The 26247-nt window shown below is 50.9% G+C and overlaps 1 protein-coding gene across 2 annotated transcripts in view; it reads right to left on the minus strand.

The window, feature by feature from the left end:
• Positions 1 to 250: 250 nt before the first annotated feature.
• Positions 251 to 26247, minus strand: part of POLN (DNA polymerase nu) — a 300052-nt gene continuing 274055 nt past the window's right edge. For both annotated transcript variants that reach the window (XM_077136233.1, XM_077136234.1), the window contains 6 exons: positions 25946 to 26077; positions 14884 to 14994; positions 11538 to 11616; positions 3611 to 3678; positions 2653 to 2714; positions 251 to 1805 (listed from right to left, as the gene is read on the minus strand). In XM_077136233.1, the coding sequence (XP_076992348.1) occupies positions 1518 to 1805; positions 2653 to 2714; positions 3611 to 3678; positions 11538 to 11616; positions 14884 to 14994; positions 25946 to 26077 (740 nt within the window). In that variant the 3' untranslated portion in view covers positions 251 to 1517. The remainder of the gene's footprint in view (positions 1806 to 2652; positions 2715 to 3610; positions 3679 to 11537; positions 11617 to 14883; positions 14995 to 25945; positions 26078 to 26247) is intronic.

Below are 26247 nucleotides of genomic sequence, written 5' to 3' on the forward strand. Positions count from 1 at the left end.
CCGAGGAGGCTGCCCTGGGGCCATGCCCAGGGGACAGAGAGCAGGCCCAGCCCTGGAGAGCCCTGGCCTGGTGGGTCTGGAGGCCTGCAGTGGGGCCAGGGCCGGCACACTTTGGAACCTGCAGGACAGCCTTGATCCTGGGACGGTCCCCAGCCAGATGCTCCCGTGGAACTGGGGTGGAGAAGGCAGGGAGGCCCCCGGGCTTGTGTGCGTGGACGCCGAGGGCCCCATGTGAACACGCATGTGCACATGCAGCCACACACACGGCCAGAGCCCAGCACAGTGGCCAGCACAGGGACCAGCACAGGGACCAGCGTTCCCAGCTGGGCTGCAACCTCAGGCATGCCACAAAGCCAACCAGTGTCGAAGCCACGGAGAAACGGCTGCTTTGTGCAGCAGGGGCTTGTCCTCCCTGGGTGTCACCAGCCTGAGCCCCTGGGCCCTGGGTCCCAGCCACCTCTGCCTGCTGGGTACAGGGGGGGCCAGCAGGATGAGGCCAGAGGGGGTCAGAGTGCCCTCCTGGCCCCCCGTGGCCTGCACACGCAGCAGCTTGTGGAGAGAAACTCAGAGGTGGAGGAGAGGGTTGCATGGGACACAACGGCCAGTGCCCCCGAGCCCCCAGAAAGATGGCTGGGTTGCGTGAGCTCTGAGAGACGCTGCTGTGTAAAATGCAGCCATTCCTTCTCAAGAAACTCAAAGGGCCCTGCCTCAGCCGCAGCCCTAAGCCTGTGTGGTGTGGCCAGTTGGCATGCCCACCCAGCCTCAGCTGGGGCTGTGGGGACCAGTGACACTCAGGGCTGCTCCCAAGGAGCCCCTCTTGGGTAGCACAGGAGCCCAGTGGGGAGCTGTGGTTAGGGCTGGGAAGGGGCGTGGACACCAGCCAGCCAGGTGCACAGGCACAGGCCAAATTCCAGCACTCGCACTCACCAGCCATAGTGCTTATACCAGGGACTCAGCCTTCTGGTGCCTCAGTTTCCCCACCTGTAAAGGGGGCCCCACTGGCTGTGGGGCACTGAGGGAGGTGAGCAGCAGGTTCCCTGTGCAGCTGGCTGCAGGGGGTAGGGAAATGGGTAATGATTGGAGTTCCAGGGGTCACCCAACCAGTGGGTGCCCATGGGCATCCACTGACCTGAGAGAATGGGCCCAGATGCTGCGGGTGTGGGGCTGTATCCAGGTGGCTGGGGGAGCAGATGGGAGGAGGCCCAGGGGAGTTAGACAGGTGGCTGGCAGGGGGTCAGGTGGAGCCAGCAGGTGGTCAGACGGGGGTGGCAGGGCTCAGGCAGGGTCCTGTCTGCCAGCAGGGTGATGAAAGCCATCGAGTGTGGGGAAGCCTTCTCCCTCTGAGGCTCCACTGGGAGGGGGGCGGGGCTCACCCTGCTGAGTGGCCCAGCACTGGGCATCGGTACCTCCCACCCAGCGAAGAACTCACTTGGACGCCAGCTGGGCTGTGCACGCACCATTTACTCCAGGGCAGGAGCAGGCCACGAGGGGTGGAGGGCTGCTGAGCCCTGCTCCCGTCAGCTCTGGGTAGAGCTGGCCCAGGGCAGCTCGCAGGGGCCGTGGGCAGGGCCAGGCGGCCGGCCGAGGCTAGTGCGCTCTTCCCTCTGCTGCCCGGGGTTACCGACCACATGTCGACAAGACAGGCTCAGGCCAAGGTGGGTGCTGTAGGGGTGGCGGCTGCCGTGGGACCCTGCGGCCAGGCTGACCCGGCTGTTGGTGGGAGGAGGGACATGGCGTGGGCCCTCCTGCAGAGGGGCCAGGCAGCCCCACGAGCGGCCGGCACTCAGGTTCACCTTCAGGGGCACCTGCGGGTGGTGTGGAGGTGAGTCCTGGGCAGCCCCTTCCCCTGACACAGAGAGACCCCCGACGACACCCACAGACAACCCAACACTGCTATGTGCACGCACTACCCCCACACACGGGTACACACACTCCTGCACCCATGCACGCATTCACACACATATGCACACAACAAACATGCGTTCATGCACACACACGCTCTCACACGCGCGCGCACACACACACACATACACACAGACTTGTCCAGTAAGAGGCATGCTCACACACCCTTCTCCCTGCCATGACCCCTTGACCTTGGCTGCACCCCCACCTGACAGGGTCTGGGGTGGGTGTTAGCCAGCTCAGTGGTGCCAGGGGGCCCTGCTGCCCAGGTGGGGGTAGGAAGCTGGTGACAGGGGCCCTGAGGGACAGGACTCTGTCTCTGTCTTGCTGATCTTCCCCTCCGCAGATGGCAGGGCTGCCGCAAGGGGAGCAGTGGGGGTGCGTGGGGAGCAGCACTTGGGGGGAGAGAGCTAGCCCTCCTAGCACATGTCACCCCTCCCGCCTGATAGGGATGCTCTCTCTGATCCCACTCAGGGGGGCTGCAGGGCCTGGCACCCCCTCGTTACCTCCTCCCTCTTTCCCGGGGCCCTGGGGGAGCCTGGTGGGAGCAGCCCACCTAGTTGGGCCAGGACCCTGAACTCCGAGGTGGAGCTGCAGGTGGGGGCCACCCAGCTGTGGGGAGTGGTGTTGGGATGGGGAGGCCTGGGGAGGGCGGGTGGGGTGGTGGTCTGGGGCACAGGCGTGTGCGGCAAGGGCCCAGCGACAGGGATCAGGTGTCACCCCCCACCCCTCACCCAGCCCGGTCCTCACCTGCAACCGCAGCTCGACCGTCTGCATGTGCTGCACCGACTCCATGCAGCCCCTCACCAGCGCTGTGAGAAGGGAGACAGAGGCTGCTTCCCAGAGTCCTCTTCCGCAGAGGATTTACCCTGCCCGGGGCCCCGAGGCACCCTGGCTCTTTGTGGAGTCCACGCAGCAGCACAAACCAGCCGTTTAGGGCCATAGTCCCTACAGAGAGCCCCTGGTGTGTCCTGTGGCTGCTCCCAGCTCCCACCAGCCACCTCCACTGCCCAGGGTGCTGTGGAAAGCCTCTCACCTCACACCCACCTGTGGGCCCGAGGGCCAGAGCAGTGCTGGGAGCCTCCAGCTCCACTCTGCACCCCACTCCCTCCTGGCCATGAAGTAGGGCAGGACCCCAGGCTACCCACTCCTCTCCTGCTGGCCTTCACCCCTCACTCTCCAGGGCGCACCCCTGTCAGGGCACCCCAACTGCCCACCTGATGGCCACAGCGCCAGGGCACAGCACCCAGGCATGTGGGAACTGCCTCCCTGAGTCTGGGGACATGGGGTCCCCAGAATCCCCTAGCAGAGAGGTGATGCCTCAGTGACAGCCCCCCAATATGAAGACCATCTGCAGGTCCCGAGTGCCCCTCCGACCTTCACCTAGCTCTCCGTGACCTCAAGGTGCCAGCCCCTGGGGGCCTGGACAGCTCAGAGGAGGCACCCAGCACTTGTGCAGGGGCAGCCAGCCCAGGATCCTGTCTGGGCATCTTGGGCGTCTCTCCAGCTTGTCTGGCCTCTCTGCCCTGCCAGGGCCCCCAGTGACTACGGGACAGGGCCCTGTGTGGCCCATGCTGGCCATTCTGCTGGATGCAGCCCTGGACACAACCTTGGAGACACACAGAGCTGCCCGATGCCCCAGCAGGGCATTATCTCTGTTATTCCCCTGAGATAAAAGCACCCCACTGCTGTGAGGCTTGGGGTTCACCTGCAAATTCCGGGACCTGCGACTCCTCCACTTCAAACAGCAGCTCGTCGTGGATTTGGGCAACCAGCCTGAAAGACATGGGGTGCATGGGGGCGTGAGAGGCCCGGTTCAGCCGGAGGGACGCGCGCTGTGGGCTGCAGGGCTCTGAGCCTGAGGTTGCCTGCTGTCCCTGGGGTAGGGGGCCTGGAAGAACAGCTGGGGAGGCGGTGGTGAAGAAGTTCAGAAGTGAGCCTGGTGAGCAAGACGGCCCCTGGTGAGAAGGGTCCCCCCCGCTTCTCCCCTTCTCCTGGTCCCAAGCCGGCAAACCGATGCGGCCTCAGGGTACTGAGCAGCTCTTGGGTACAGGGTAGCCACGTTCAGGGTCGCGAAGCAAAGGACAACTCCCTTGAACCTGGGAGAAGGCTGGTGGTGGACGGGGGGAGGGGAGGAGGCCACGGACATGGGACTTGGGGTGAGTGCCCTCTGCTGACCAGGCAAGCTGGAGCACCCAATTCTGGAATGCCAGCTTCGGGAGGGTGCTAGGAGGGGAGGATTAAATGCTTTTTTTTAAATTTTAGTTTTGGAAGTCAAATAGTCACTCAATAAAATTTAAGTACATAAAGATCCGAAAGTGCAAGATGGTCCCCCCATGCCCCTCGTGCCCCAGGCTGGAGCACAGGGGGTGCTTCTGCCCCAGCTCCGGCAAGGACTGGGGAGGCCACATGGGCCTGTTCCCACCCCGGACAGCTGCCTGGGAGGGGCCTTTGGGCCGGGGTCGCCGGGACCACCCAGGTCCTGGCAGTGCCACCTGTGTGTGTAGGGGGCAGTGTCTCTCAGAGCCTCGGTGACTTGGGCATCTGGGCGGGCCCCTATGCCTCCAGCTTCACCCGCTCCCTCTCCTCCTGCTTTGGGCCATGGACAGGGCTTGACCTTGGCCTCTGGCATAGGCAGGAAAGAAGGTGGTGTTGGGCCCCTGGCACCTGGCTGAGCCATGGCAGCCCCTACCCCTGCCAGCCCCTCTTCATGAGCCCCGGAAGGCTTTGTCTGCTTGCTGGATGGGGCCTCCAGGGCAGGGCTGTGTCCCCTCCTTGCCACCCTGCTGACCATCCATGGCAGGTATGGTGGCTGGAAGAAAGCTGCCTACAGACCCCATGCTCCAAGGGGCACTGTGGTGGCAGCTGCAGGCCCAGAGTCCCCAGGGAGCTGGGCTGTATGCGAAGCTCACCACGGGGGGCCCACCAGGCTGGGTGAGGGCTACTGGATGGTGACTCACAGCTGGACGAGTGGCCGGCCTCGCCAGCCACACTGGATGTGGCCAGGGCCTCGGCAGGGGCCTGGATTTTGGGGTCGACGGCTGGGGTGTGTGGCAGAGACTTGCAGCTGCTCTCCACGTCAGCCCTCTACTCTGGTAGGCTGAGATGGGCACTGTGACGGTGACAAACTGTCTTTCCCAGCTCCTTCTGAGGGCTGGCCTGTGAGGAGTGTGTCCCGCAGCATCCAGGATGGCTGGGAGCCACGTACCCTGTGGACTGTCACAACTCACACCATCTTTTGTCTGGAGGGCGCTGTGACAGCTGGAGCAGCCGCCTCCACGGCAGCAGGGCAGGAAGGGGCCAGGAGTTGGCACCTCAGTCCTGCTGCCCCAGTCCTGGAGCCCATGTCAGCAGCTGCTGTGCTTCTGAGCTTCCCATTAGGGGGAACGTCCTGCTCCTGGAGGCTGAGCTGCTGCCTGGGGCCTCTGTTATGGTGGGCTAGCACACAAACCAGCGGGTGCAGCCCCTGCCCCCAGGCTGGGCCCAGGATGCCGAGCACTTGTCCTCCACAGTGGCTTCCAGGCCCTTAGTCTCCTGGGGCTGACTCCAGGGAGGCGGCCTGGATTTCATGAGCAGACTCTGGCCAAGGGCTGGGGTATTGCCCTACCAAGCAGGCAGGGGAATACAGGAGAGGTGCTGGGGCCGGACTGGTCGCAGTGGTCCTGTGCTCTCAGAGGCTTACTTCAAGACCTCTGTAGAAATCTTTGGCTCTCAAGGTGATTTAATTTTCAAATGGACAGAAACCTCAGAACAGTCACTTGTAACTTTTTCCAGATTTAGAAAAAACAGTGTTCACACTTCTTGAAATTACATTGTGAAATTCTGAGCTGCTGTTGTGGCACCAGCTAAGAATAGGTTTGGAATTGTTAGTCACATAGACGTCACACTCACAGCTGAGTGCAACACTTCGCCACACTTCTCCTTGAAAATGGGGGCATGGAACCAAGAGGGGCAGAGGACGCTGCAGTGGGAGCTGAGGGGAGCAGGGCCTGAGACGCACGCTGAGGGTGCTTCACGCCCTGCTCCAGAGAGGGGCTGCCACCGGGCCACATCCTGCCCCTGCAGTTGGTCCATGGTGGGGGGGTGCCGCTTCCACGGGGAACATTCCAGAAGTGCTGCCCTCGTTTCCCGTCTCTGATGCGCCCCCTATGTAAGATGATACTAAGTGCGTGTGAGGTGGCGACCCTCACCCCAGGCCCAGCCGTTCTCCAGGGGTCCAGCAGCCCTGGTCCAGCAGTCCCCAGACTCACTCAACCCTGCAGGAGGCCTGTCTCCACCCTTTGCCTAGGGCCTGCCTGATGCTGCAGGGGTGTCCATGGCGATGAGGCCTCACCCTCCAGGGACGTCCCCTCAGCCCTCCACACTGGGCCAGGTCCTCTGAGACTTGGCCATGTCCTTGGTCCCCACTGTTCATGCTAAGTCTCAAGCTTTAGCTTGGGGCCCCCCTGGAGAGGGCTTGGTACCCTGGTGCCCACCTGGGTGGAGAAGGCTGCAGAGCCTCGGCCTCCTCCTGGCCCCCACGGGGCTCACAAGTGGTACACGGTGGCAGGCGGATGCTGGTGCCGGGATGTGGGGCCTCAGGCCAGGCACTGTGAGTAGGCAGCAGTGTCACCTTGGCAGTGCCACAGGACAGGTCTGAGCTGGCTGGCACAGGCGGCACGGGTGGCTTTTGGGCATGTCCTGAGCAGCAAGTGGCCGTCGATGTTCCCTGCTGCACGTCTCTGTCCTTGCTCCACACCTGGCCATGTGTTCACGGGGTCATGGGGCAACAGGGTCATTCCACCTGGAGGGAGAGGCCAGGCCAGAGCGGGTGGCCCCAGGACAAGAATGGTAGCCGTGCAGAGGTGCTACTGCACCTCCATGCTCTGCAGAGCGGGCCCCCTCTCTCGCCCCTGCTGCATCTCTGGGTGGGCACATCTGACCCTCAGTGTCCCCTACACCCCACCCTCGTGCCCCTCATGCCCACTGCTGCCAGGTCCTGCCACTGCCCACAGCTCCCCCCCCAGGCAGGTTCTGTGTGCTCTTGGTGGAGCCATCATTGGGCACTCGCTGCCCTGGCCGATACTCTGTGTCCAGAGTGCCAGGCTGGAATGGATGCACAGCTCTGGTCTGGGGTCTATGCAGTCTCCAGGAGTCCTTGACCAGCCTTGCAGCACCCCTGGCCTCTTCTGTGGGTGTGGCTGCGCATCCCAGTGCATCTCCCTCGGGCCTCGGGCAGGGTCCAGGGCAGCTGCTGGCCGCTCCCTGCCTGCACCGTTCTCCAGCAGGCCCCTGCCTTGCGCCTTTCCTGTCCAGTGCTGCCTCTCCCTCCATGTCCCTCTGAGCTGCTCCCCTGTGGGATGGGGGCTCTGGTCCTCCACTGGCCCTGGGGAGGGAGAGCGCATCCTCCATGGTGCCCATGGTATATGCGGTAGGGTGTCTCTGGGCTGACACTGCACATCGCCGACACCCTCAGCGACCCTCTCCCAGCATTCACCCTCTGCCTCCTTTTCTGCTGTGTGCAGGTGCTCGGTGTATTTCCACTTTCAGCTTGGGAGACATGTTAGGCCCAAAGGAGTGGCCTGACCATACCTTAAGGCAGAGATGGGGAACCAGCAGCCCTGGATGCCCATCAGGGCAGGACTCTCAGGGCTCCGGCCCCTCTCCCTGGGGGTGGATAAATACCGGCCCCGGCAGCACACACTGCCTCTCCTCTCCAACCAGCAGGGTTGTGTGGAGTGCTGTCCACCAGCCCCGACAGAGCAGCGGGCCGGGGAGGCCAGGCATGGTGGGGCCTCTTCCTGCCCGTGCGCACCTTGTGAGGTGAGTAATGCATGGTCCTTGGCTCCAGGTTTCCGCTGCGCCCGAGCCTGTGTTCCCGCCATGCTGCGCGGGGGCAGCAGGGCCCCAGGACTGTGCAGGGGCAGCCGGCCATGTCCACAGAGCCGCATACTGAGCGCATTCTCCCGCACCCACAGCGAAGGGCGGATACTTTCCCGCAAAGGTGCTGCGGCCCCTGGAGGAGGAGCCGGTCCACAGGCGCAGGAGAGGCCGCACGCTGCACAGACCCAGGCTGGGTGCCTCCTTCGGAGCCTTGGTTTCCCGCCTCTCCTCCCAGGTGTTGGTGGCCCTGTCTCAGCAGCCTCCTTCCAGCTCCGACATTTTGTGAAAGCCAGAAAGCCTTTTCATAAAGGTGCCAGTCAGAAGGGACAAAAGGAGGAACTCAATTTTTTAGCTGAATGTTGATGACTGAGCTGGTGACACAGGTTGGGATGAGAGATGTCTCTGGGTGACAGCTCTGGGCCTGAGGCCTGGCTGGCTGGATCTCATCAGGCTCTGCAGGACCTGGAGCCCGAGGGGGGCGTCTCTCCTTCCCAGGGGTGCAAGGGGGGTGGCCCCCTGTCCTGAGACGGAGGGCCACCATGATGCTCTGGGGCAGCCGTCCTGCCTGCAGCCCCTGCCCGTCCCCTGTGCATTTCACTCACACTACCTCGGGCAAAGGCTCAAGCCTCCACTTAGCCGGCCTCTGCTCCTCTCAGACACTGTCTAAACCCTTCATATTACTCCTGGAAGAACAAATCGAGTTTAAACATGCAGAGTATGAAATGTCTGTAATACCCACAGATCTACTTTGTTTTCTGAAACAACACAATCCATTTCCATGTGCTGACAACAGCAAAATGGCCTGCCAGGCTGTTAAGTTCCTGAGTGAGTACAAACCGTCTGTGCTCAGCTTTCAGAAAGACTCTGTCACCAAAAAGACCCTGGACCCTCCTATGTCAATTTATTTTATTAATTCCACAAAAACGGAAAATGAGTCCGCCTTCTCCAGCCTGACAATGCCATAGGCTCAGGGCACTGCTTGCCTTTCGGACCCTGCCCTAGCGGTGACCAGCACAGGCCACTCATCCTACAGAGCTGGCGATGTGAGCAGGACACCTGGATTTCAGGAACGAGTCAGAAAGCCATGAAACACCCTAGGCGGCTCAAGGGTGTCTGGCATTGGCATGTGTGCATATGTGTTGGAAGTGGGAGAGAGGGCATCAAGACATAGAAGGAGGAACTTAGTGAGAGGAAAGCTTGTCACTGTCTTCTCTGGCCTCCTGACAACCCCAGTAACTGCAAGATCTGCACCAGCAGCCCAGGCCCCAGGCGAGGAAGCAGCAGGGGACGGAGTTGGTAGTTACACCTGCTGCCCGCCATGCCCCCGGCATCGCCCCTCCCTACCCCTTCCCCAGACCATCCCCCCAAGCTGCCCTACCCAGGGCTTGAAAGTGAAGCCTGGGCCAGGGGAAGTGCCCTGAGGATGTGAAATCATATGAGAGACCAGGAAAAAACTGCAAAGCTTCCAAAGAGAAAGGGCGAACCACCTACAAAGTCAGTTTGATATCAGATTTATCCACAGCAACTCAGAATGCAACAGGACATTGGAGATTTGAATCTGAAATTTTGTGTCCATCAAAACTGCCGTTCCAATGTGTGAGTGTGACGGAAATGCGCCCGGGTGCCACACAAGTTTCATAATAAATTTCTAGAAGAACATGCAGAAAAACCGAAACAAACCCAGGAATGCTTCAAGAGCCATGGGGGGTGATCACATACCTTGGTAAGACTTCATATTAAAAACAAAAAGCTCGAACAAGGTGAAAGAAAAACTGAAAGTATATATACTAATCAAGAACTAAAAACACTAGGTGGTGTTAGTATGTTTAGGGAATACAGAAAAAAAAGAGAAAAAAAGACATGGGAAACAATTTGTCATTTCTTTGAGAGCGGGAATATGCAGAAATAAGTAAATTTAAGAAACCAGTCGTTCAAATAAATATGAATTAAGAGCAACTGCCATAAGAACAAAGGGAACGCATAACTTAAAACAGCAGAACAAAAACTCCCCTTATCTAGTGGAAAGCAGGAAAGGATAAAGGACAAAAGAATAGAGTACAACATGGAATGTATGAAATGAGGACAGAAATAAGCCCTCTTATATTAGAAGTTAGAATAAATATAAGTGGGTTAAAACTCAATTAAAAAACAGGAACTCACAGGTTGGATTTAAAAAGACAAGATTCAATAACAAAACAGAAACAAGAAGTGTAAAATAAAATGATGTAAAAAAGATATACTGGGAAAATGTGAACTGAAAGAAAAGTTGAGGTTATATTCTTAATATTTGATAATGTAGAATTTAAAGCAAAATATATCATAAGGAACAAAGGAGGACATTATATGTTGATAAAAGGAACAAAAGAACAAGACATAAACATTGCAAGCATATGTTCATCTAATAATACAGCTTCATAACAATTTTAAGCAATAACTGATAGAACTGCAGGAGAAAATTAAGGGAACAATTCTGATTGTAGATTTTGATATATCCCTTGCAAAGTTGACGGAGCAAGCATACAAATCAAGCAAATATAGAAGATCTGAACAACACATGCAGTAAGCTTGAGCTACTAGAAATATCCGGAACTCTAAACTCAACAGAATTCAGAGAGGGAATTTCTTTTCAAGAAAACTTGGAACATTAGCACAAAATAGACCAGGTTTAAAGCTGCAATACATTCTAAAAGATCAGTGTCATCAAGACTATGTATTGTGGCCTTAATTCAATAAAATTGGAAATTAATACCAAATGATGAGTTAAAATCACCACATATTTGGAAAGCAAATAACTCAATAAACTGAGTTTTTGTTCTGCTGCTTTAAAAGTTATGCGTTCCATTTGTTCTTATGGTGGCTGCTCTTAACTCATTTATTTGAACAACTGGTTTCTTAAACTTATTAATTCTGCATATTCCCTTTATCAAAGAAATGACAATCATTTCCCATGTCATTTTTTTCTTTCTTTCTTTGTTCCCTAAACATGTCAGCAATAGAGAAAACTCAAAGAAATAAGAAAAAAGGAAATATAAAGATGCAACAAAAATCAATGAAATGGACACCGAAATGAATAGATGGAGAAGATTAAGTAACCAGAAGCTGGTTCTTTATCTGAAAATGTGGGCCATTGGCATGGTGAAGGTCGAGCCCAGGGGTGCTGGGAGCTGGGATGCAAAGTCACGGAGAACAGAAGCTGCATTCCAGGGCCCCGGGTGGGGTGGGAGGAGGTGCATGCTGGGTGGGAGGGGGACACCCTTCTGGGGTCTGACGTGATCCTGGGGACTCCTGAGGCCCCCCGGAGAGGAGCAGCCTGGAGCGGTGCCCTGCACCCATTGTAGGACCTTGGCCTACAGTGTCCCATTGCAGGGCTGTGGTGTCCACTGCCTTGGAGGGGCAGCTGGTGTGGAAGGGCTGGGGGAGACCTGCATTCCTGAGCTAGTGGAGGGGACAGGCCTGTGACTTCCAAGGGAGAGGGGCCTGCGTGAGTTGGTTGATATGCCTGCTGTGCGGGGAGGGGTCTCCTGAGGGTCTCTTGGAGAGAACGCTGGCTCAAGGGCCACTTGGCGTGGGGCCTGATGGCTGCTAGGCAGAGAGAATGAAGAGTGCATGCACGGGACGCAGCAGGTGTTGGTTGGCTTGCAGCAGGTGTGTGCCTACAGGGCAGTCACAGAGGGCCCACTCAAAGGACAAGCCATCCTCGCTCCTGCCTGGTCCCCAAAGAGTCAGACCTCTGCCTGGGCTGGTGCCCCCAGGCTGAGCACTCTCTCACTGACCTGGCCATCAAAGTTGGGGAGGCAGCCACCGCAGCGAAGACGTGGACCATGGCCAGCTTGCAGAGGTCCGCGGCCGAGCCTGTGGGCACAGAAGGTCCTTTGCACTAACAGGGCGAGACGGAGCCCCTGCCGCCAGGGGAGTGTGACACATGGACACAAAGGTGGTGGCTTCAAACACATGTTCATGATCTCACACTTCTCGGACAGGAGCCCAGCATGCTTCAGCCGGGCCTCTGCTCAGGGAGCCAGGTGCGGCCGCGGCACCCATCTGAGGCCTGCCTTGGGAATTTCCACACCCCTCCATGCCTGAAAGGGGGCTGGCAGGATTCATTTTCTTGCGGCCAGACACCTGAGGCCCTGTCTCCTTGCCAGCTCTCAGCTGGGACCCCTCAGCCCCCAGAGGCCATGCAGGTCCCTGCCATGGCGCCCTCCCCAACATGCAGTTTGCTCCTCCAAGGCCACCCCCTTCCATCTCTCTGACTCTGATTGCTAAACCTTCTCCTAAAGGGCTCACCTGGCCAGGTCAGGCCACCAGACAATCTCTCTTTTGGTCAACGCAAAGCCAGCTGATTGGGGACCGCATTGACACCTGCAAGCCCCTTTGCCACTCAGCATGTTCTATTTAAGGGAGTGAAACCCCATCACGGTCCAGGTTCTGCCCACACTCAAGGAGGGGATTACCAGGGTGCACCCGTGGAGGCAGGGATCCTGGGAGCAGGTGGAATTTGGCAGCCGCCCCTGGTAACAGGATGAGTGGACCTCGACACAGCTCAGGTAGATGCAGGCTCAGCCTCATCACCTCCACTTTCTAATCCCACTGTGGTGCAGCATGCCATGCGTGAAATGGGGATGTTCTGCTAGCTCAACGGTCTGAGTAAGGAGACGGTCCATCCCTTGGCCATGCTTTGTCCGGGCGCCTCCAGTCCAGGCAGTAGGATCTGATAACAGAAACAGGCTGAACAGGCGGGTTTCTATTGGTGTCTTTAAGTTGCTTTGGTATTCATGCTTCCCGAGGTTAATGAAGTAAAAATTCTTGGCCTGTGGCCCAACTCTCTCCAATGCAAAACAATTCTTCTCGGAAAATGCTTGGTCTGTTTTCCTCCAGTTCCAGGGATCCAGTCGAGGCTGTGAGCATGGTGGAACAAAGCTCCCAGCTCCTACTCTCCAAGTCATGGGGGGTCTCAGGCCGTGCAACCCCCTCCCCGAGGTTCCAGCGGGCTGCCACCAGCCCTCGTTCCTCTCCTACAGGCCGTGGAGAAGAGCCTCTGGCTCTAAACAGTAACTTTCATTGGGATTGGAAAGTGTTTATTTTAGACACATCCCCTTCCAGCTACTTACTTACAAGTCTGTAACTCATTCTGCACACTGCAGCACACGTGGGTGGCATGCTGCTCACAGTACAGCACCCTGTGTTGCTCACAGTGGGCCAGGCTTTCCTCTTGGAGGTGTCTTTGGCACTGGGTGCTCATCCTTGAGTATTTGGAAATGGCCAGAAGCCGAGCAGAATCAGAGCTGGTGCCTGTCAGGCAGGCACACCTCTTGGAGTAGAGAGAAGGGGCTTCTCGTTCACCACCTCTGCAGCCATGCCTCTCCTGATGGAGAGTCTCAGGACTTGGTGACCGGGTCCTTCTGGTGGCCTGTGATTCCTACTGATGGCCTGTGACCCTCTACTTAGCAGCTGGTGCTAGGCTCATGCTGGCATCACCACCAAGGCTGTGAGATGGTGGTTCTGAGAATCATTTTACTTTTGAAAAGACTTACCTAAAGAGAAAGCAGATGTTCCCTAAGGCAGAACACAGAGGTTCTGGGTGGGTCAGTGGCTCTGGTGTGAATATGGCCTGGGGTTGGGACCCCTTAGGGGGCAAGTCACAGAGCATCTAGTGCATACCTTGGCGTAAGAGCCTGCCTGGAGCCCAGAGGGGCACTGGACACTCTGAGTCTAAACGATCGCTTGGTGGGTGGGCCCTGCTCCAGGCACATGGGTCAAGAATGTCCACTACGTTAGGAAAAGTGGGCAGACTTGAGATACGAGGTGGGTGTGGGGGCCAAGAGCAAGTAGAAACAGTGAGGTGCGAGCTGGGTAGCGGGCTGGCCTCGTCTGACATCAGGCTCAGCGCTGGCACCTGTGAGGTGCTCTGCAGCTGTCTGTTAAACAGACAACCAGTAGGATCCCTCACTAGGGGAATGGTCAGGGCAGGGAAGGGGCTGGGGTGGGCAATGGGGGTCCTCGTTAGCTTGATTTTATGGCTAAAGCTCCTAGTGAACTTTTAGAATGAGATGTTTTGTGTTTGATCAATTCTTTTTGGAAGGACTCTTCCAAAAATAGTTTAAACCACACCTTGTCGGGTAGACAGGCCCGAGGTCACATCTTGATAATTTCTTCATGTGCAGGAGTCCACAGCGAGGTCAGAGTTCCCAGGACTTCAGGGGCTGACAGTGTCCCCAGCACATGTGGTGGGCTGTCTCACTGCAAGCCGGGCCTGAGAAGGATTCTGTAGCCCTGTGGACCCCAGCCCATCTGGTCTGCACTGCCCGGTGGGCTTGGGCGGGCCCATGTGAACTGGCGCTTTGGCCTTCTGCCTCACCGAGCCCTCCTGCTCTCCATCTGCGGGGATCCCTAGGCCTCTTAGGCCATGGTTGCTCTTGCGGTAGGGTGGTCTCCACAGGACCCTCTGGGAGAATGTGGCACCTATGCTTGGAGACGTGGCTCCAGGGGGACTGGGGTCTCTGCACTTCATCTGTGATCTGTGAGGCTAAGGACCCCCAAGGCACAAGCCTTCATGCAGAGATGGCTGCTTTTGTACTATTGGGGTGCTGGAGCAAAGGCGAGTAGGAGTTTTCACAGCCAGAGGCACGCAGTTCGAGCTGACTTCTCCAATTGCCTCTTCCCTTCTGGGGTGTGTCCTTGACAGGGCACTGCTGGGTGTGGGATGCCTTACACCCAGGCATGCAGGAAGTCTGATGGAGGGTCCCCAGGCCAAGGGTCAAGAGACTGAGCTCTAGTGCTGGCTATATAAACTCATAAAGCCTCTGTGTCCCATCTCTGAGCATGGGGTGGCATTGCTCAGTTCACCTCCAGGGAATGTTGCCATCATAAAAAGCTGTGTGCTAAGCCTGATCTCCACATCTCCTGCAGTAACTGCCAATGAGGACAGTGAGGCACAGGGCGCTCTCTGGAGGAAGGTCACTGGGAACAAGAAATAATTCAGCGATATTCTAATGCATTAGACACAGACCTGAAGTTGTTAAAAACCAGATGGAAGACAGCTGCAGAGCTGGGGGAGGAGAAGGTGGCAGCAGGCAGCCATCAGCCCTGCCTCCAGGTCTGCAAGAGGGCACACAGTACCTTGCACCACGAAGTTCACTGCCTGCCGCTCTGCTTGTGCCCGAAGCCGCTGGTCCTGTGCACGGATCCCTGGCAGGGATCTCCTTCTGCCCATGATGGAAGTCACATACCCTAGGGTGACAGGAAGGGGAAACTAGATGAGGGACAGGACTCCCCAGGCAGTAAAGCGCTCTGGTGGCCTCCCACCCTTTGTGGTGCAGCTCCCCTCTACAGCCCAAGGGCTGACCGTGAGAGCACCACTGGGGCTCTCACACAGAGGCTTCCTGGTCTACCTCAAGGCCAGTGGGCCCCTTGGGGGGAAAACAAGGACCCTGCAGTAGCATGGCTTTTGCTTACCTGGCAGCCAGCTTTTGCATTCTTCTCTAACAACTAGCTGAGCTTAGATCTGAAGCTGGACAATGGAGGGCAGTGTGTACACTACAGGAATTGTGATAATCCACTTGTGGAAGTCAGGCAGAAGTGATCGTGGACCATATGGCAGCTGGGGCGGTAGAGGAAGGCACCTACACATACACTCAGTCTGTGTGAGAGTCCACGTCTCTACATGTGAGGGCACAGCTAAGTTTTGTAGGACCCTGAAGCGTATATAATTTTGGACACAAAATGAATGAGAATGTGCTGCACTGGTTGAGTGTATTCCTGAGCACTGAGGAATTCTGTGTTTAACAAGGTGTTGGTGACAAATAAATCCTCCTTTTATGAGTTTACCTGTCTGAGGACTGGGAGAATTTCCCACATATATACTAATTATAAAAGTGACAATGTATATTGCACACCTACTCTGTGCCAGGCAATATATGATTAAAGTCTCCTGATAGTCACTGGCAATGAGGTCAAGGAAGAACTATACTTCCTACTGGATAGATTTGGTTTCTGTATCTTTGCATGTCTAACCATTTTTTCCTAAATGCCGGCCATAGTGAATTTTATGTTGTTGAGTGCTAGATTTTGTTGCCTATTTTAAAGAGACAGTTAAGTTACTTGCAGATCCATTTGATCCTTTCAAGGTCTGTTTTTAGGCTTTGTTACGGAGGGTTCTGCCTTTAATCCAGGGATAGTTTCGTCCTAATACAAAGGGGGCCCCTCTGTGCTTTCTACTGAACGTCTCAGATGTTCAGGGAGGCCTCTTCTTCACTCTGAATGGTCAGAACACAAACATCTCCCAGCCCCATGTAGGCTCTGGGACTGTTCAGTTTTCTGCGGTGCTGTGATTATTTTGCTTGGTTCTGTGGAGTTTCATTCTATGCACATGTATTTTAGGATTAATAAACAGACACAAAAAGGGAAGCCTTTATACCTTGGAGTTGGTAGTGATTTCTCAGATATGACAGCAGAAGCACAATCAACAAAAGAAAAGATAGATAAAATGGACTTTGTCCATTATGCTGGGCTGCAAGGCCAAGCTTGAGCATGCTGTGGAGTGCCAGCACTGCACAGGCAGGGCAGAGAGTGCCCAGGTGCCAGTCAGCTTATGGGGCTGGTCCAGAGGCTCTGGAGTCCCGGCAGGGGTCCAGGAGAGGCAGCCCCCATAGGTGGGTGCACAGATATTGCTTGTGCTGAGGGAATGGGCTGGAGTATGTGGGAGTTCTTGGGGGAGGTTGGTCCTGCTGAGGCCAAAGCACATGGGAGAAGACCGTGCCCAGGCTGCCCGCTAGGGTCCCAGTTCCCCCCGTTGCCCCTCCTCCACCTCTGCTGTCTACTGATCCCTCCGTGTCCCATCTCTGTGAGTTTTCAGCTTTTCACTCCTTCACTCTCATCTCAGTGGTGTCTCTGAAGGGAGAGGAAACTTCTGCTTTGAGCCCAGAAGTCAAACCTTCTTTGGAGGGCAGGGATTTGAAGTCATGTGGTCAGGGAGAGCCTCGGGCACCAGGCCAGCTGCCAGTGAGCCCCATTGCCTGGCCTAGCACACACCTCAGAGACAGGAAATGAGGGAAATACTTGAATAAAACAAAAAAACAAATCTGCTTCCTCAACAGTTATCACTGTGTCAGCTTCTCAGGAAATGGACCTGATGACGCCTGCTCTTCTCACCTTGAGCAATGGCAGTAGAGCTCAAATCTGAAAAGCAGCACCCTGCCCGGGGTTTTAGGTGATCATGGGCACGCCTGGGCCTGGGGCCCGGCTGAGCCATTTCCAGGTCCAAGCCCCCCTGTTCTCAGAGAGCACTTGCGCTGTCTCATGAAAACAAGACTCTTAACCAGTCAAGTGGGGTGAGAACCTGCTTGGGGCCTGGGAGGAATTCTCTTACCCAGGGAGGAGGGGTGTGGCTGTGCCCCGGAGAGCAGGCGGGGCTCTCCCTCCCCAGGCTCTGGCTCCGCCCAGGGCAGACCCCCTTGCCAGTGGGGCCCTGGCAGCCATCCCATAGTCGTGCTGGAGGCCTCTTCATTATTATTCTTTTGTCTTTTTCAATACACTCTCCTAATTTAAGAAATAGTCCAAGCATGTGTATGAAGGGGAATTGATGTAACAGATTCCAGCAAGCCCCAGGCAGCTGAGTGGCACCCTAACCACGCGTCCGTGTCTGAACCGTGTCTCCTCCTGGACACAAGCACCACAGACACGGGCGACCCCACCCTCGCCCCCCTTGTCACGGCCCCACGGGATGGCGAGCCAGGCAGGACCGGGACGACCCCACGGGGGCACCTTCTGCACCGGCCAGACCAGGCCATCTCAGCAGGGTCCTCTGCCCACAAAGCACCCCGGGGGGGCATGCCCCCATTCCAGGCAGGACAAAGGGGCAGGCGAAGGGTAGAGGGGCGTGCCGACAGCGAGTCTCTTTTTTGTTTCCTCCCTCCCCTCCTTCCTTCTATCCGAAAAACAACAGCTCCCCCAAAGACCCCCCAGCAGGCTTCTGCCCCCGGCTGGAGCTGGCTCTCAGGCCACTGAGCTTGCCGTAAGGGGGTCCAAGGAGATGGGTCTCTCCACAGGCCCTGCTGTGCTGCCCCACCCAAGTCAGGAGCCGAGAAGGGAGATGGCCCTCGGGCAGGCGGCCAGCAACAATCTCGCCCCCACTTTTTATCTTTGCCTACACATGGCTGGCCAGATTTTACAGTTTTGTCAATGTGATGGGCGTGGAATGCTAACTTTTTTGTTTTAGTTTCATTTCTCAGGTCACTAGTAAGGACAAGCATCATTTAATGAGTTTATTGGCTGTTGAGTTTTCCCTTCTATGAAACTGCCTGTTGCTCAATCTTTCTTATTCATCTGTGGAGGCTTTTTTTACATGATGGATAACAATATCTTTGTCCAGTGTGTGGCTTGCCTTTTCAGTTTTTAAATGATGCTTCTTTTGGGTGAATGGGGAGCAGAATTTTTAATTTTTATGTAGTCAATTTACCTTTTTTCTCCCTTTGTGCTTTTGAGAGATTTGTATATGAAATCCTTTCCTACTAGAGAAAAAAAAAGTTAAAGTTTTTTTTTCAGATATAGAACTTTAATCCCATTAAAAATATTTATCTTTAATTGCAGTAAAATATATATAACATAAAAATCATTAAACCAATGTAAGTGCACAATTCTTGGACATTAAGTTCACTGATAATACTATGTGACTTTGACCACTATTTCTAGACCATTTCATCTTCTCAAATTCAAACTCACTTAGCAAACATTCCCCTTTGCTGCTCCCTCCAACCCTGGCATGCTGGTTTGAAAGTGTTGTGTACCCCAGAAAAGCCATGTTCTTTTTTCTGATCCAATCTTGTGGGGGGCAGCCATGTTTCTTTTAATTGTGATTCAATATTGTGGTATACAAACTTTGGATTGTTTCCATGGAGATGTGGCACACCAAATTGTGGGTGAGACCTTTTGATTAGATGGAGATGTGACCCTGCCCATTTGAGGTGGGTCTTGATTAGTTTACTGGAGTCCTTTGAAAGGGGAGACGTTTTGTAGAGAGCCAGAGCCAACAAGAGACCTAGACATTTGGAAATACAGAACGAAAATGCCCCTAGGGAAGCTGTTTGAAACCAGAAGCCACAGGACCAGCAGATGCCAGCCACATGCCTTCCCAGCTGTCAGAGGTGTTCTGGACCATCGGCCTTTCTTGAGTCAAGGTATTTTCTTCTGGACACCCTAGTGTGCCAATTTGAAAGGATGTATGTACTCTAGAAAAACAATGTTTTAATCCTAATCCCATTTTGTAAAGGTAGCCATTTCTTCTAATCCCTACTCAGCATTGTATGTTTGAAACTGTAATTAGATCATCTCCCTGCAGATGTGACTCATTCAAGAGTGGTTGTTAAACTGGATTAGGTGGAGACCTTTCTCCACCCATTCAGGTGTTCTTGATTAGTTTACTGGAATCCCATAAAAGAGGAAACATTTTGGAGGAAGAGTGAGATTCAGAGACAGCAGAGAAGAACAACATAGCCACAAGAAATAGAGAGTCCATCAGCCAGTGACCTTTAGAGATGAAGAAGGAAAATGCCTCCTGGGGAGCTTCATGAAACCAGAAGCCAGGAGAGAAGAAGCTAGCAGATGACGCCATGTTCACCATGTGCCCTCCCAGCTGAGAGAAAAAACCTGACTGTGTTCGCCATGTGCCTTCTCACTTGAGAGAGAAACCCTGAACTTCATCGGCCTTCTTGAACCAAGGTATCTTTCCCTGAATGCCTTCGATTGGACATTTCTATACACTTGCTTTAATTGGGACATTTCCATGGCCTAAAAACCATTAACTTGCAACTTATTAATTCCCCTTTTTAAAAGCCATTCTGATTCTGGTATGTCGCATTCCAGCAGCTAGCAAACTAGAACACCTAGTCTGGATATTTTTATGGCCTTAGAACTATAAACTTGTAACTTAATAAATTGCATTTTTAAAAGCCATTTCATCTCTGGTATATTGCATTCTGGCAACAATAACAAACTAGTACACCTGGTAACGATAATCCTGCTTTCTGTTTCTCTGGGAATTTGCTTATTCTAAGTATTTCATATAAGATAAATCACAATTTTTTTGTCCTTTTGTGTCTGGCTTATTTTTCTCAATATGGTATCATCAAGGTTCATCCTTGTTGTAGCATAAACTTTACTTATTTTTACAGCTGAAGAATATTCCATAGTATGGAGAGATCACATTTTATTTATTCATTCATCTGTTATAGATACTTGGGTTGCTTCTATCTTTTGAAAATTGTTAATAATGCTGCAATGAACACTGGTATACAAATATCTATCTGAGTCCCTGCTTTCAGTTCTTTTGGGTATAAAATGAGGAGTGGAATTGCCAGGTCAGACGGTATTTCTGTTTAAATTTCTGAGAAATCACCAAACTGTTTCCCACAGTGTCTGCACCATTGTGTAATCTCACCAACAATGTACGACAGTTCGCTTCCCCACATCCTCACCAACATTTATTTTCAGTTTTTTTTTTAATTAACAGCTATCCTAATGTATGAAGTAGCATCTCACTGTAGTTTTAATTTGCATTTCTCTAATGGTTAATGAGGTTGAGCATCTGTTATATACTTATTAGCCATTTCTCTATGGAGAAATGTCTATTCAAATCCTTGGTCCATTTTTAAATTGGCTTATGTTTCTTTGTTGTTGAGCTGTACTTCTTTATGTATTCTGGATAACAAACCCTTATGGATATAGGGTTTCCAAATATTTTCTCCCATTCAGTAGGCTGTCTTTTTACTTTCTTGATAACATTCTTTGATGCATGAAAATTTTAAATTTTGATGAAGTCCATTTATCTATTCTTTCTTTTGCTGCTCATGCTTTTGGTGTAAAATCTAAAAATTCATTGCTGCCTACAAGGTACTGAAGATAATTCTGTTTCTTATAAGAGTTTTATAGTATTAGCTTTTATATTTAAGTCTTTGATCAATTTTGAATTAATTTTTGAATATGGTGAGAGATAGGGGCCCACATTCATTCTTTTGCATGTGGATTTCCAGTTGTCCCAGCACCATTTGTTGAAGAGACTATTCTTTCTCCATTGAATGGACTTGGCTCCCTTGTCGAAAATCAACTGGCCAAAGATGAGGTTTAACTCTGGACTGAATTCTATTCTATCAGTTTATATGTCTGTTCTTTTATTTTTTCTGGAAGAGTTTAAGAAGGATTGGTGTTAAGTCTTCAAATGTTTGAGAAACATTTTCACTTCATATATTTTTGGGCTCTGTTGTGATGTGCATATACGTTTATAATCATTATATCTTTTCAATGGACTGACAGTCTTATCAATATATAATATCCTTCTTTGTCTCCTGTAATCTTTTTTGACTTAAAGCCTATTTTATCTGACAAAAATATAGCCACTCAGGTTCTCTTCTGATTACTGTTTGCCTGGATTATTCTTTTACACCATTTTACTTTCAACCTCTTTGTGTCTGTCCCTAAAGTGAGTCTTTTCTACATAGCATATAGATGGATCATGCTTTTGCATCCAATCTGCCAATCTCTGCTTTTCAATTAGGGAGTTTAGTCCATTGACATTTAAGGTCATAACTGAGAAGGAAGGATTTACACCTATCATTTAGCCAATTGTGTTCTATATGACCTGTATGTTTTTGTTCCCTGATTATTCTATTACTGCTTTTTTTGTTTTTATTTAGTTCTTTTTTTGTGATGTGCCATTTTGATTTCTATCTTCTTTTCTTTTCTCTCTCTTTTTAGTTCTTTTCTTAGGGGCTACCTTTGTATTTACAATGACCATCAGACTAATAGCATCCTAGTTTGGCTAGGGCCAACCTAGTGTCAGCAGTAAACAAACTCAATTTCTGTATATCTCCATCTTCCCTCCCCTTTATATCGTTACTGGCTCAGTTTATATATTAAACATTTGTATGCCAATTAACATAGATTTATAAGTTATTTAATGTATTTGCATAAGTTATATAAGGGATAAAAACCAGTTAAAAACAAAAAGTACCACAATACAGGATTTTATATATACCTACGTAGTTACCTTTACTAAATGTCCTTTATTTCTTCTTATGGCTTTGAGTTGAGTTGCTGTCTAGGGTCCTTTTATTTCATCCTGAATGACTTCCTTTAGTATTTCTTGTAGGGCAGGTCTTCTGGTAATGAGCACGTTCAGCTTTTGCTTCTCTGTAAATGTCCTAATTTCTCCATCTGTGAAAGACAGGTTTGCCAGATAACAGAATTCTTGGTTGATAGTTTTATTCTTTAAGGATCTTGAATATGCCTTCCCACTGTCCTCTACACTATATGGCTTCTGATGAGAAATACGCTGTTGATCTTATTGGGGATCCCTTGTATGTGACAAGTTGCTTCTGGAAGCTGCTTTAAAAATTCTCTGTTTTGGGACTTTGACAATTTTGCTCTAATATGTCTTTGTGTAGATCTCTTAGAGTCTATCCTGCTGGATTTTGTTGCATTTCCTGGATATGTAGATTCATGTCTTTTGTCAGATTTGGGAAGCTTTCAGCCATATGTCTTCAAATACATATATATTTTTTGCATATTTTTCTCTCTCTTGTCCTTCTGGGACTCCAATGATGCACATGTTGGTACACCTGACGGTGTCCCACAGGTCTTAGGTTCTGTACATTTTTCTTCATTACTTTGTCTTCTGCTCTTCACAGTACATAACTCTATGGTCTTATTTCTAGTTCACTGCTCCTTTATTCTGCCTGTTCAAATCTGCTGTTGAATCCATCTAATGAATTTTTCATGTCAATAATTACACTTCGCAGCTCCAAAATTTGCTTGGTTCCTTTTTATAATTTCTATCTCTTTATTTTGTTCAGGCAACATTTTCCTAATTTCTTTTAGTTCTTTGTCTATTGCTCATTTAACATATTTAAAGTCTTTAGTTGATTTAAAGTCTTTGACAGGTCCAATAAATGAGGTTCCTCAGGTATGGTGTGCCAGTTTGAAACTGTTTTGTAACCTCAAAAAGCCATGCTCTTTAAATCCTAGTTCAATATTGTTGGGTGGGATCTTTTTGATTAAGGTGTTTCCATAGAGATGTGACCCATCCACTTGTGGGTAGGACTTTTTGATCAGGTGGTTTCCATGGGGATGTGTCTCGGCCATTCAAGGAGGGTCGCTTATTAGAGTCCTTTAAGAGGGAACCATTTTTGAAAAAGCTTCAGCACCAACATAGAGAGGTTTTTTTTGGAGATTGCAGAAAGAAAATGCCCCCAGGGAAACTGTTTGAAACCAGAAGCTAAAGGACCAGCAGATGCCAGACTGTGCCTTCCCAGATAGGCCTTACTTGAGTCAAGGTGTCCTTTATCTGGATGCCTTAGTTTGGACATTTTTATGGCCTTAGAACTGTAAACTTGTAACTCAATAAATTCCTTTTATAAAAGCCAACCCATTTCTAGTATATTGCATTTCCAGAAGCACTAACAAACTAAAATAGATAGTTCCTGGCAAATTCTTTTTTCCTGAATAGGCCATAGTTGTTCTTTGTGTTGTTGTTGAGGGTTGGAGGCATCAATTTCCAAACAAATTTTTGTTTTCAAATGAGGAATGGAAAGAGAAGAGAGAAGAAAATAGGTTCTTTCTCTTTAAGTCACCTCTGCCACTTAGGGGGTTTAGAACAATGGCTGCCCTCAGAGATGGCCTCCCAACCATCTGAGGTAGCTGATCCAAAGCAGTGGTCAATAGTCAGACTCTACCCCCCACCCAGGATTTTGGAGGACCAGCTTCTTATAGTCCACCTTGTCTCCAGCAAGGAGCCAGGGCTGCAGCCCCCACTGCTGCCTGCCAGGGGGCTGGGTGTGTGAGGGAAGGTGGCTGCTGCTCCAAGGGTGAAATTCACAATATTCATCCCAATTTACCACCCTCTTCCTCTGGCTCTTCCCTGGGTGCTCCACAGTGTTCCACTAGACTCCAAGTTTCCAAATAGTTGATTCATACTCAGTAGTTGTTTTCACAGAGGGTCTGATTCCCTGAGCTTTATACTGTGTCATCTTTCAGTCCTCTAACTGGAATATTTTTTAAATCTCATTTTAAAGTGTGATCTTTACTGTAAGTTTTTAATAGATGGCCTTTGTCAGGTTAAGGAAGATTTCTTCTAGTATTAGTTTGCTAACTCTTTTATCACTTGTGAGTGCTGAGTTTTGTGAATGCTTTTTCTCAATCTATTATTGATTCTTTTTTGTTCTCTGTTTCATTAATTTTTGCTTTTAAATTTGTTATTTCCTTCCTTTTTATACTATGCTTACTCTGCTGTTCTTTTTGAAGAGTCTTGCATTGAATACAACTCTTCTATGTTCTCATATTTCTTTCTTGGAAGCCACAGACTGCATTTTTATTATTTTTACATTTTCAAGATACATTTTTATAAAATTTTCTAAAGTTTACAGATATTTAGGATATTTACCTCTCTCCTGATTATAAAAAGAGATACTTATTGATCACCATTATGTCATTATTTTATCATTTAGCATTACAGTTTATCTTTTAAAAGAACATCAGAAAGTTAGGTTTTTAAATAGTCAATAGCTACAAAAATTAGTGACATTTAAAAAAATAAATCTGTTTTTGTGCTTACTGTTTTTCACTTATAGGTTAATTTTTCTTCCTGTTGAAGTACATTGTTTTAGTTCATTTACTTCATTTTGTGAAGTTGAGACAATAAAAAACTTTCTTCAGTATTTGTCTGTCAAGCCCTTTGTTTTGCCCCCTCCTGTCTTACAGGGTGGCTAGTAAACAACTCTAGGTTGAAGATATGACTCCATTTTCTTCTAGCATCTTTTGCCACTGATGAATAGTTAGCTATCAGTCTAGTTTCTGTTCCTTTGTAAAAAAACCTGTCTTTTCCCCCCATATTTAAAAGGATTGCCCACATTTATCCTTTATTTTCTGTGGTTTTGCTACATTAGGTCTGGATGCGGTTTTCATTAGTCATCTTGCCTGGTTCTGGTGTATTGAACTGAGGACTCAGATTTTTTTCAATTCTGAAGAATTCCCCACTATGTCCTCAAAAGTTGTGACTCCACCATTTCCTCCATTCTCTTCTGAAAATTCTAGTCTTCCCTGGCTGGATCTTCTCACTCTGTTCTCTGTTTCTTACATGCCCTTTTTTTTTTTTTGGCATGGGCAGGCTCTGGGAATCGAACCCGAGTCTCCTGCATGGCAGGCAGGAACATACCCTTGTTTTTGTGGTTTATTAATTTTTCCCTTGTTTTCCTGTACTGCATTCTTGAGGGCTTCCTCCATATTTTTTTGTTCCATTCTGTAATTCAATATTCAATTGTGTCCACTCTTGAGTTTATCTTAGCCATCATGTCTTTAATTTCATGTATTTTTCTCTAAAATTTTAACATTTGTTCATAGCCACCTGTTCTTGCTTTGTTTCTGTTTTGGTCTTAATTCATTATTTCCTTTAAATAAAAGTCACGCGCTTATCTTTCTAACCATCTGAAACATACTTATTCCATCTGGAATGAATACATGTCTGGTGGTAGCTAATTTTACTGTCTGCTTTCATGGTGTTAATCTTCTTTGTGCATTTTTTACTTTTGGTTCGTGGCTTATTTTGACAAGAAGAGTGCTTGTTTTTGATTCTTTCTCTGCCCGTTGGTACTCCCCCACCATTCCCTTCTTTCCTTCTGTGATACCTAAGGAAACCAGCATTAAAATGTTGATTTTCAAGTCATTGCTTGAGGCGATACTGGGGACAACATGAATCCAGCTGCCTGGCCAGCAAAGGGCTTGTTTTAATCCCTGACCCCAGGCTGTGTCCACTCCTTCTGGCCCCAGGCCACCACTCACCAGTAGACAGAGCTCAGACAGCATTGTTCATGGAGGAGAAGGCTGCTGGGCATGGTGGGAAATGGGAGGCCATTCTATCTCTCAGCCAGGCCTGGCTCTGGGCCCTTCTCACTCAGAGCACTTTTAGCCTTATTCATCCAGCCAGGAAGATCCACTCACCTAGTTACTCACCTGCCCATCCATCTGCTCATCCAGCCACCCATCCAGACTCCATAGACATAGAATTCCACCTAACCACATACTCACCTACTTACCTGTTCAACCCACTGCAAGAGCCCAGAGCAGTAGAACTCACCTGGCTGCTGTAGAGCAGGAATGGAGTGGTAAACTGCCAAGAGCTTTGGGGCAGTCAACTTACCTGTTTGGTGACACTGGGCTATGGTTGCTTGGGCAAAGTCCTTGATTTTCTTGTATTTCTGTAAAAAGCTCTCCAAAAACTGAGCAGCTTCCTGAACAGTAACGCCCAGGCAAGCAGCAAGCCGCTTCTTACCTGTATAAGTCAGAAAGGATCCAGATCAGTCAGTGCCTCACGCACACCCAATGAGTACTAAGGGCCCTACCTCCAGGGCTGACCAGCCACACCCATAGTGAGCCTCCAGAAGGCCTCTTGGTGATCTGGAGACTCGGTCAGTGTGGCATAATTTTATTCTTGGCCTGGTG

Source organism: Tamandua tetradactyla, chromosome 19 (assembly GCF_023851605.1).
Source record: "Tamandua tetradactyla isolate mTamTet1 chromosome 19, mTamTet1.pri, whole genome shotgun sequence".
Taxonomy (NCBI): Eukaryota; Metazoa; Chordata; class Mammalia; order Pilosa; family Myrmecophagidae; genus Tamandua; species Tamandua tetradactyla.